Genomic DNA, 12448 nt, shown 5'->3' with positions numbered 1-12448 from the left:
GAGAGCCAAGAGCTGCAGGTAGTAGCCAGGTTGATATGCTCTTCCAGAGTAGGAGTGGAGTGCTCCCCTGCCTTGGAGGCTGATGACTGAGTAGTGAGGGTTATCTGATCTAATAAGACGGTTCATAATAACTAATGAGAGATTTCCTGAAACCCAGAAAAAAAATCAGTTCAGAAATCAAATACCAGTTGTAGGAACTCGAGGCTGACCTGATTTCTGTTGCTTCCCCTTCCCCTCCCTGCTTCCCTAACATCGCTAGTCTGGAGGAGTTTCAAGTGATTGTGGTCCTGATTATTTTGAAAATGAACTTTGATCACACTTCGTTTCATCTTGGTATTGGTGCACCTGATGATCTTGTGCTGAGAATCAAAGGCCAGAGGTTGAGCCATTCCTTTGAGAATAAGAATAATTTAATTTTGCATAGAAATAACTGCATTAGAAGACCATGAGTAGCAAACCTGAAAAACATCTAATATATTTTTCTATATTATCCAGTGTTATATACTTTTTTTATGAAGAATCACTTCTTAGTAGTCATGGCTTCACCTAAAGAGTGGAAGTAATTTCATGTCTTTTATTAAAACCACCTTACAGAGTGGTTTTTATGTTCCTGATACCATTCAGTTCCTGTTGAGATTTCTTGCTGTGATACCCGTTTTGATTGATTTGTAAGAAATAATAGAAAGTTCTGGCTCAGTTTAGAGAAGACTATCCCTACCTTGCAAGTAACATGCTTCTAAGATTCATAGTCCACCTGTAGGATACCTCTTTGCAAACTTTTTGTACCTGATGTACCAAAGGAAACACCTCAACTGTGTATATACATTCATTTCATTAGGTAGGATTTCATTATGTCTTAGAGCTTTACGGCAAATGCTCTCATTTTCCTGCCAGCTTGAGGTGGGGTTTTGTGAGGGCTGTTTCTTGTTGGTTTTGGTGGGGGTTTTTTTGTGGGTTTGTTTGTTTGTTTGTTGTTGTGTTTGGTTTTTTTATTGATTGGTTTGCTTTTTTTTAAAATTCAAATGAAATTACTGAAAAAAAATCTGTAGTCCAGTGACTCTATGTATGTCAAATTTCTTGTGTGGTACTTTTTACTGAGTATCATCTTCCCATAAGGCATTGTCTTCAGGGAGGTGTCATGTACTTAATGAATTTGCATTTGCTGTGTTGGAAGGACCAAATGTCTTGAACCTCAAATTCCTTCAGTTCTGCACATTCCTTAGAGGCTGAAAATATATCTAACTTTTCATTTCAGGAGGCTGAATTTTCACTACTGTGTTCTGTTAGTAATTTTTCAACTGATTGCTAGCCTGCTGTCAAAGCCAGTTCTGAAAGATTGGGAATGAAAATTATTTTCATTATGGAATATTACAGGAGCCTTTGGATTTTGTTGATTGTTGGGTCTCTTTCTTTTACAAAATAATCTAGCTAGCTGCTAGCTTTAACTTTTTTTTTTTTTTTTTTTTTTTAATTGATGGAGAGACAATTAGCTTGCTATTGCTTGATATGTTGTCAGCTTTGGAGTAGTTTTTCCTCCAAAACTACTGTCTTCTAAATTTTTTTGTGATGTCTGTGAGTGTCAACTGAAGATGGAGAAACTGTTGCAAAAGGGAGCACACAAGCCCCTAAGAAACGGAGATTTACTTTGTGCAACTGACAGAGCACAACAGATGAAATCTGTTCCACAGGACTCAGGGACTTTGGGTTGAGCTTGGATATTCCTGGGTAGGCCAAAATGTCAATGTAGAATTTTTCTGTAGTGTGCTTAATTGGCTTTTTCTTCTGTAATAGCAATGCCTCAGGAAGGTTGGTTAGCATTAATCCTCCTTTCTCTAAGATTTTGAAAGGAATGTATTCAGGTGAAAAGCAGCACCCTTGACAAGGGCATATTGATATATATTCATCCCCTAATGCTGAGTTATGATGTTACTTTTTCTCTCTTTAACCTCCTTCAAATAGTACAAAAGAGTTGTGGAAGAGCAGTCAAAAAAGCAGTCCAAAACCAAAAATCTGGGTTTGATTATTACACAGAACTCTATTTCTTTGCATTATTGGTGTAAAGGAGAGCTACCCAAACAATTTTCTTGACTTCTTATTTGACTGTTGGCATTTGGATGCTTCAACCATTGTCTGCATCTCAGGCTGTGGGAAAATATGTGCAATTGATTGATGTTTTAGAAATAATAGGCAGTAACATGAAAATGACGCTGTAAATGCAATAAGGGGTAGTATAAAGGTGATTATAGAGTTGAATGTTGAGCTACATGTTGAAACTCAAAATTGAATTCGCAGAGCTCAGGCACACAAAACAGCCCAAGTTTGAAACAGAGAACCAAGGAAGAAAGGTATGAAATTAAATATATTTAGGGGATTTAACTATAATTTAAATGTCATAGATTTTTTTTTTTTGTTTAAAAGGAATATTTTAACTGTTAATGTTTTTAAATACTGATTTTTAAGAAGTATGTTTTTCTATTTCAATACTTCATAGACTTTAACAGCCAAGTATAAACCAGTGACTCAACAGGGCAGACTCCCACCCCACTTTAGGTCTTTCTTTTTTCTAATTTCTAATATTATCCCATATATGTGGAGGTAGCAGGAGGAGTATGTATAGTTCAAGTGTTAGTACTCTGTATTGGGCTTGAGCTCTTTTCCCAGTTATGGGGAAGTTACCCAGTTACTGGTACCTGCTCATCCAGTAACCTGGTCTGGTGTCACTGCTGACCCTGCTCAGAGCAGGAGGTTGGTCTGGGGGCCTCCCGAGATCTTTATTAGCTTGAATTATCCTGTAAGTCTAGGATCAGAATTGTGTGTTTGTTTACAGTATGTAAATATGAATAATAACTGTAATATCAAGTGCATTGTTTTGATTGCCTTGAAAGTAAAAAGTGCAATATAGACACATGTGATTTTTAGGAAAGCAGTCATGTTTGGTTAATACAGGTTCTTTTAAATTTTATTACTTCTGAATGGGTTTACTTTTTTTTTCTCAAATTTATAAAAGTTTGGTGACAAATCAAATACACAAAATAATTTGCTGGTGGCTGATACTGTTAATGGAATAAGGTGTCAGAAATTTTACAGGATAAAACAGCTGCTTGAAAATTGTGCCATAGGTGAAAATACATTTGCTGACAAAATCTCTGAGATATTCCTTAAAACCACTGTTATCATCGCTACTCGTTCTTTGCAGGGGATGGAGTGCTAGATCTCTCTACAAAGAAGAGCGCAAGGTTGGAAGAACCAAAATATGATCCCTTGTGTTCTGAAAACTCAGTGTCTGGGTAAGCAATGTTTAGGACTCTCTTTGGCTTATCAAAAACACAATCCAGGTTTCTCTTCTTTGGCCAGGTTTTATGTTCATAACATACCTGTATATACTGGCACACACATGTGGTTCCTATTTTGCTTTCAAAAGAATTTTTGTCACTCATAAGTGTGTGTCTATGTATATATCATATGTTTCATTTGTCTTTTTTCTTTTTTTTTCTGTTTAAAGAAAAGTTATCAGAACAATCACCAAACTTTAGTTCATGTTACTAAAAATTACTTGAAAATTGATTACATAACACAGTAGAAGTAAGAGACTAGTAGAAGAAAATGCAAATAATTCTTTTAGAATTTATTTAGGGAACTTCAATTTTTGGACAAAAATGGCTATGTTAATAATTAGATACAAAATCTTCTTCAACTAACATGAACAAGTTAAATGGCTATTATCTATATTATTCCTTAATATAGAGAGAGAGCAAGCGCGTGAGAGAGAGCTCTTAATCATCATACTTATATTTGCATCATGGTTCTGACTATGGTGTGTGGTGGCTAATGGTTAAATTTCTTTATTCAGCAAGGAAAATGTTATTGCATCTGCTGAAAGCTACCACAAAATTAGTGAATTGCTTTGTTTTGTTGGATTTTATGATCTTGGCATCCTCCTATCCACTAGCCATAGCAGGATCCTTTCTGTCACCTGTACGTCTTACAAATAACTTATTACAAATAGGACTACAGTAGCAGCATTTGTTGAATGATGTAAAAGTGCATTTTATTAATTTGCTGATACAAAAAAGTTTGAAAATGGATGGCTTTGTAATTAGTGAGCTGTAAATAGTGAGTAGAAGTTTTTAAAATTTTGTCTTATTTTGCGAAAAATGGACTTGATTGTTAACTACAGCACTTTATCTTCTTGTTGTAGAAAGCCTAGTTTTGTGTAAGTCTGGGATGTTTGTGTGTAGTTATGTACTTATTGCTGCAAATTTTCTATAAGGGGGTTGACTCTTTTATTACTTGTTTAGCGGTAACGTCACGTTTCTACTAACAAAAACTCCTTCAGGATTTGGGTATTTAACAGAACGTTAATTGTATAATTAAAATTATAACAGTGTTGCTCTGCAAGCATGTGAACAAGGGAATATAACAAGCACATGAGACTATTACCAAATACTGAGCTAGGATATAAAGTTCTTGGAAGGGCTGCTGTAGAAGCCACGGTATGATTTTTGACACACTGTCCTACCAGAACTGTAACATTTTGCTAGGATAATCATTTAACTACCACATCTCAAAGGCTAAAAAGTATCAGAAGCAGTGATGTTACCGAAGCAAGGAGTATAATAAAGGAGTGGACCCTTCCCTTCCATAGCTGTGTGAGAGTCTCTCATACATCAGTTTACCATCGTTTCATTCCATCCATCCAGGAGACTACACAGAAACAGAGAGGACTATGTGGAAAGAAGTGCTGAGTTTGCAGATGGTTTGCTCTCAAAAGCTTTGAAAGACATTCAGTCTGGAGCACTGGACATAAATAAAGCAGGCATACTTTATGGCATACCTCAAAAAACTTTACTTCTCCACTTAGAAGCCTTACCAGCAGGAAAGCCTGCACCTTTTAAAAATAAAACTCGAGATTTCAATGATAGTTATTCATTTAAAGACAGTAAAGAAACTTGTGCAGTCCTACAAAAAGTAGCCTTGTGGGCAAGAGCTCAAGCAGAGCGCACAGAAAAAAGTAAACTCAGTCTACTTGAAACCTCAGAATTAAAATTCCCAACAGCTTCCAGTTACCTCCACCAGTTAACTCTACAGAGAATGGTCACTCAGTTTAAAGAAAAAAGTGAAAATCTACAATATGAAACTTCAAGTCCCACTGTACAATTAAAAATTCCTCAGCTAAGAATAAGTTCTGTGTCCAAACCACAGTCTGATACTGCTGGTCTTCTGGATGTTATGTACCACGTTTCTAAAACCTCCTCAGTCTTAGAAGGATCAGCTCTTCAAAAATTGAAAAATATCCTCCCTAAACAGAACAAAATTGAATGTTCTGGACCTGTAACTCACTCAAGTGTTGACTCCTACTTTCTGCATGGGGACCTCTCTCCTTTGTGTCTTAATGCTAAGAATGGGACAGTAGATGGAACCTCAGAAAATACAGAAGATAGTTTGGATCGTAAAGATAATAAGCAACCAAGGAAAAAACGTGGCCGCTATCGGCAGTATGACCATGAAATAATGGAAGAAGCAATTGCAATGGTAATGAGTGGGAAAATGAGTGTTTCCAAAGCACAAGGAATTTATGGGGTACCTCACAGCACTTTAGAATATAAAGTAAAAGAAAGATCTGGAACATTGAAGACTCCACCGAAGAAGAAACTCCGTTTACCAGATACTGGCTTATTTAATATGACAGATTCAGGGACTGGCAGCTGCAAAAATAGTAGCAAGCCTGTGTAGAGTAATTGTTAGCAAATTGTTTTGTGTGTGTGTATGTATGTCTGTATACACACACTATGTGAGAAATACATATGCTCACTCTGACAGAAGACATGAAATTATACAGTTCAAAAACCACATACATGCCTTTTGAAAAATAGTTTTATTCAGGGTTTTCACTGTGGACAGAATTATAGAGTTGCTCACTTAATTCTGATAGTGTGTATTTAATATAATCCATGTATAAATAGGTGAAAAGATTCAGGTTTTATTTAGTAGTCACTAGCATAAAGATGTTTTGGGAAAACAAGTATTTGTCATGTGAAGCATAATTTTTAATTGGTGGAGAACCACTTTACCCATCCAATTATTCATCTTATTATGGAAATACACAACCAAGGGTTAGCAGACTTCTATAGTTCACAGAATACTTGCAATAAATTGTAAGTAACTCAGATTATACACAGCAAGGGATTTAAGAAAAAAAGATAGTTCCTCACAAGGAAGTGGATTTGTGAAGTATTAGTAGGATATAGTACATTCTGTGAAAGAAAAAAAGTTTGTTATTTAAATATCCAATACAAGTAAGAAAAACATTTCATTACAAAAATGTGTGTTTAGCAGGCATAAACTGCATTTTTTTATCATTTTAAGAAAATTTTGTTGTTGGTTTAGAAAGAAATTGGTGTTTACAAAGTGTACACTTATGAAATCTGAGAAATTACTGTAGTTATAGAATTATTAAATATTAAATAAGATGGAATACTAAGAGCATAAAATAATTTAAACTTTAACATAATTTTCCTTTTTAGTTTGACAATTAAGGTAACTTGTAAGGTTTAAAAAGAAAGTTGGAATGCAACTTAGAGCATGTTCATAATGTGCACAGAATGAGCTTGAGAATGGTTTGGGTTTGTTTGTTTTTTTTTGTTTAAACGTGCTGGTTAGTTGATGTTATGACTACTTAAAATTTATTTAAGGATTGTGTCACACTCCTATTGAAAAACCTCACTGTAACTGTAATGTATTTGCTGCTGTGACATTTCAAAACATTTTCAGTTTATCAAAATGAATACCAAGTTACATTATCATCTTGCTAATAACCAAATTTGCAGTTCAGGGTCTTGATAGAAATACAAATATGAAACAGTGAAGCTGTTTTGAACTTTCAATAATATAAATTCTTTATAAATTTGGTAGTTAGATGTTAGTTCATTTTAAATACGCAACTTTTAATAGAATTTAAGGGAGACCAATTACCTTCATATTGCAGTTTTTACACGAATTTCAAACTATTCACATTGGATTTTTTATCACACTTAATTTTTTTATGTAATATCAAAACTATATGTCTGCATATGAATGGGGGCTTGCTTCATACATTCACTACTGAACATCAATGCCCTTTTCCTCTCAACATGTAATTTTTTCTCTATGTATCTAATTTGGCATTAAAAAAAGACTCTCCAACTTTTATACACATGGTGCACATGCACTCATTTTTTTCCCCACTTAAATTTCCATGTGTATGGGTTAATTGTAGAAATTAAATGGGACATTAGATGCATATGGGCCACATCAGGTAATTTCATTTCTAGATAGACTTGCCATTAAATTCAGTGGAGAGCATACTGCAATTCTGGTGGCAAAATCCAGCCCATACCTATTAACACTACTGAAAAATGGCAACATCCACTTTAAAACAGAGTAATCCTCTGAAACTGCACAACCAGTATCTCAGTTCTTTGGTCTCTCAGATCAATACTGAATCTTCTTCAGTCATTAAGGTTTACTTGCATATTACAGAATGAATCTCTCAGGCACATGATGGTTCTTGGGGTGTCCTGTGCAGGGTCAGGAGTTGGACTCAGTGATCCTGGTGGGTCCCTTCCAACTCAGCTTAATCTGTGATTCTATGATTTTAAGCAGAACTGTAACTGATAAGGAGTTTGCAGAACAGCAGATGTCAGGGTCATCTTTCATTTTAAAAAAATTAAGCCATATTTTGTGAGGGCCAGAAGGATTAATTTGTGAATATATCCCCACTAAAAAATGCAGCTGAAAAAACTGCATTAAAAGTTTCAACATCTGTCTTTATACAGTTTTACTTGCAAAAACCTGGGGCTTCAATACATTGCCTAATATTTGTACCATACTGATGTTTTCTACTCCTCAGACATTGCTAGAAATTTGAGTCAGAACTTTATATTGAAGGCAAGTGACAGGACTCTTTTTATATCATTTCAAAGATGACCTGACCAAAAATTTAACAGGATTCATAAAATCAGGGATCATTTTACTATTGACTTAACAGTACTCAGTAGTTTTGTATGTAATATTATAATTAATTTTCAACATTTTAGTACTTGTATTTATTTTTTGGTCAGAAATAGTAATTAAAATATTTTTTGATAGTTTATAGATGATACTCAACCTGTAAGTGTTTAAAGAACAGAATTATTTGTTTCTAATTATTAGGCTAACGTTTTAATTACACAACTAAGGAAAGGCAGGGAAATGTGTAAATTCTCCTCCCCCAACCCCTATGTATTTCATTAATGTCATTTAAATTATACATTTTGAACTGTTTTATAAATTCAGTTACCAGTCACTACTTAGTAATTGACAATTTCTGAAAATTCCTGTTTCAGCAGAATTTTAAATGAAGGCGAAAGCAAGCCCTACATGCTTTCTACTTATTTGAATGTTTCTCAAGTATTTTATATTAAAAAACAGTGCCTCTGTTTTTAGAACTACTGCTCAGTAAAGTTGTTTAAACCATTTCTGGTAGCTAATGACAATTTTATATTAAATTGTATATTAACTTTAGTGAGACTGATTTTTTTAGTTGTTTACAGTACAAATACTTGTATTTGTTTTTTAATTGCAGTATTTCCATTGTCGCAGTAATTTAGTAAAACTCTGTGGCTGCCTTGATTTTTGACAGATTTTTGTTAACAACTGATTTTTAGGCAATTAGTTATATTTATGCATAAATCAATTGCACTATAATTCATGAATTATTTATTACAATATTTTCTAATGAATTCCATGTATTTGTCTTGTGTTGTAAATGTACTGTAATTCTGTTTCTTCTTTGTGTTGTTATATTCCTAAATCTGATTGTATGAATTTAATTGTTTAGTTAACGTGTTTCTACGTTGTAATTTGTAGTAAAGCACTTCAATGCTTTTGCACATAAATTTACAACACTGATGTGTGATTGATTTGCTCATTCAGTAAAAAAAAAAGAAAGAAACAAAAACCTGTACACTGACTTATTTGACTTATTCTTGAGGCGCAAGTTGATTAGCAGTGGCATAAGACCAAGAACTGTACAAATTAAGCTCATAATGACTAATTTGCTATGAGAATTTTATCAGAAAGTAGCTTTAAGGAAGGATGTTTCCTTTTCTCAGAATTGATTAATTACTAATGAGAACAAAATCAGAAAATTAAATTTCTAACACCCCCTTTAGTTAGCAGCTAAAAATTACAAATAGCATATAGCTTTTTTGAGGTACTTTTGTACTTAATAAAGTCAGAAGACAAACATTTCTGTAAGACAGATTTGTATTTCTTTAACAGTTCCATTCTGTTTGTATGAGTACTTGAAACTATGTTCTGTTCCAGTTTTGTTGCTGTTCCCATTCTGTACAGATCTTGCTAGAGTGATCTATCTTCTCTAGCTGAGACAATAGGGGAAGGACCTCTTTTGGGAGTGGAGTCCTCTTATAGAGCTCTTCCCTGATAGTTTTTGTGGAGGAGGCCAAGTTTTAGTTCTTTATATGTAAATTAATACACTGGAAGTCTGGGAATTAACCTTATCATATTGTTGCCTTTGTGCCATTTTTGGACTCTAGTGAATCCCCATTCCATGTTATTAACTGCCCCATCTGCCAGAAGGGAATTCTCATTCCATGCTTAACCTTGCTCCTGAGCGATGCAGAAGGTACCAGGGTAGCAGTATATTGATCCTCTCGCCTCTCGACCCCTCAGTTTCCTGCCCACTCTCTCCAGCCATCTTTCTGTGTGTGGTTTGGAGGAAGTGTGCAGTTTGTCAAAGTGATAGGTCTTCCTCCTATGGAATTATTGCTTAAGCCTTCTATCCTGAGGATAGTCTAAACTACAGTGTGACAACACAAATTTAAGGAGATACAGGGAACTGAATTATAATTCCATGGTTGAATTGAAAAGCTACTAAAAATTATTATGTTTAAATATGTTGACATCTCTACAGGGACACTTCAAGGAAAATGTGTTGCTTTAATGCTTGAATTTGTTTGTGTAGTAAGCTCTGCTCCCAAGTGGTGGCTGAGTAAGGGCTCCATGTGTCTGTACGAGCTCAGAAGATCGTTTGGACTGTGGGACTATCGCAATAGAATAGATGAAAGTTGTCTGTTGTCTGTCAGCTTTAGAAACTAACTCATGTGAAGGGAAAGCAGATTATAGATGTCACACAAGGGCGGGCAATCAGGAAAGAAATTGTTTTAGAAGAATGTCTGTGATAATCAGGATATTGCTTTGTACAACAAATTGATCTCCGCATAGCAAATTCAAAACAGTTTTGAGGCCTGTGGATGATTTGGTCACTCTGTTTGAGAAGGTTGTAAGGCTCCAGGAGTTTCTTCCACTAGTGAACAGACTTTAAATAGCAGTTACAGATACAGGTCCTCTATAGTTAAAGCTCTCCAGTGAAGCTATAGACATTTGCAAGTCTAGACAGATAGTAAGGTACCAGTTTAAAAATTCAGTCTCAAAAAAGAATGTGCTATAGCTATCTTTTTAGCCAATTAGTACTTAACAAATTTACTCTGGTTTACAAACAGAATATGGAAGATGAAGGCCTAGTGGCATGTTGATATTTTTTTTTTTTAATCTGGCCTTTCAAAACATTAATTAAAATCATGGTGGAGGGGAGGGCAATTACCTTTTATCCTTAATTGTACTATTAGAATAAGCTTTCTTTTTACAAGTGTAGTGATTTTGATACCTCGTGACTCCTGAATTTGTTTGAATAACAGACTTTTCTCAGTGTAGTGGCATTTCAAAAAGAGTCAAATCCTGACACTGACATTCTCTTGAATAATGTGGATTTTATTTCAGATTGCAACTGCAAAGAGGTTTTCGTTTTTTTTTCTTTTAAAGACTTAATCATTTCAGAATGATTAGCACAGCTTCAACTAATACTATCACAATTACCTTATGCCTTTATGAGTTAGTATCATCTAGATGCCTGATTTTGAATGTATGCCATTTCATACTGAATATTACAGGAGAAGGAAAAAAACATGAAGAATTATTATGCACAATTGGCTGGTTTTAAGCTCTAAACTTTTAAAATCTGTCTAGGACAATAAAAATACAAGCTTGCATCCAGTAAGAAACTTGAAGCTAGAAGTTATTATTGATGCTTATAATTTTGGGTATGACTTAATTAATGAATAGGTAACTATATTTAAATATAGCACATTAAATTTTAAATATGTTTGTTCATTGATCAGTACAGTTGTAAAAAAATCAGAATGAAAATTTTTTGAAGTACAGGCTTAAATCCAAAAAAATTACAGGGGATAATAGCAGGGAAAAAAGTTAGTGTCATGTTCAGAGTTTGGTGATATGTTTAAACTATACATACTTTTCTAAAACAGAATTCTTCCAACATTTTCTGCTCATGCAATTGGTTTCAGTAAAACATTTGAACTAGGTGTTAACTATCTCTTGATAGTTGCTATCCAGCATAAGGATTTTGTATTTAATTGAAGAAATACCTGTATTAATTTCTGCCATGGAAAATTTTCAGCTTTTCAGTATAAATGATTGATTAGGTAAGTAGTGACATTAGTTTTAATAATTTATAAGAAATTGATTAAATAGTTAAAGTAGTATTTTATAAGGTGGTTTTTTTTTTAGTTAATACATTTGAGAACAACTGCTCAGCAGTCCTTCGATGTAGGCCTACCCTGTTGTAAGGATATTTAAAGGATATTAGCTTTTATCTTGGAAATTACTTATTCCAGTGGTGATTATCTCTTTTTCGGTTTAAGGAATCTGTGTGTGTGCACACATGTGTGTGTTTAATATATTGCGATGAAGAGCTTGTGATGCACCACTGCAATTTTTTTAAAAATTGAAAGGGAAAATTTTACCTGCAAAGAGCGCTAGGCTATTTTTTCCATTTTCTGTTAGCTTGTTGAATGTTCTTTAAATATAGAAATAAAAATGTCTTTAGAAATACCTTTAAGTGTGTCCTGAAGAGCACTCAGTACACTTGAGTATTTAAATACCAAAGAGTGGGATTCAGGAGAGATGGATCCATTCTTTACTCAGCCACTGCCTTGAACCTCACTCATTTACCCTTCTCTGTGCCCCAGTTAGTGAAATGAGAGTAATACCAAGCTTGCCAGGTTCTTGGTGAGGTTTTCTTTCATTAATAGTTAAGATAGTTTGAAATACCAGAAAGTTAACATTGTTGTAATTGTAGTTAGGTTCAAGAAGGTGTATTTCAAATTATTCTTTTTTGCCTTTAATTTTTTCATGATTATTTTTCTTAATGGTAGTTCAGTGCTATCGCTGATAAGATGCACATCATTGCTAGTGACACTTGCAAGTATGATTGAATACTGCAGATAGACCAGAACTGTTTTGTATACGTCAGGTTTGTAGGCTTGAGTTTAACCATTATAACAAACATTAGATGTGGTGTTTTACTGTAATTTATATTTTGTTTTGATTT

At 34.2% G+C, this 12448-nt stretch overlaps 1 protein-coding gene across 7 annotated transcripts in view; it reads left to right on the top strand.

The window, feature by feature from the left end:
* The window catches only part of LCORL (ligand dependent nuclear receptor corepressor like), an 81950-nt gene that overhangs the window by 47576 nt on the left and 21926 nt on the right, over window positions 1–12448 (top strand). For 4 of the 7 annotated variants that reach the window (XM_038134417.1, XM_038134422.1, XM_038134419.1 and 1 more), the window contains exon 6: window positions 3197–3287. In XM_038134417.1, coding sequence (XP_037990345.1) covers window positions 3197–3287 — 91 coding nt within the window. Of the gene's footprint in view, window positions 1–3196; window positions 3288–4700; window position 12448 lie in introns of those variants that run through there. The other 3 variants (XM_038134421.1, XM_038134420.1, XM_038134423.1) reach the window with 3 other exon arrangements.

The sequence above is a fragment of the Motacilla alba genome, chromosome 4 (genome assembly GCF_015832195.1).
Source record: "Motacilla alba alba isolate MOTALB_02 chromosome 4, Motacilla_alba_V1.0_pri, whole genome shotgun sequence".
NCBI classification, from domain to species: Eukaryota; Metazoa; Chordata; class Aves; order Passeriformes; family Motacillidae; genus Motacilla; species Motacilla alba.
Note: the sequence above shows the minus strand (reverse complement) of the source record. Positions and strands in the feature narration are given on the sequence as shown.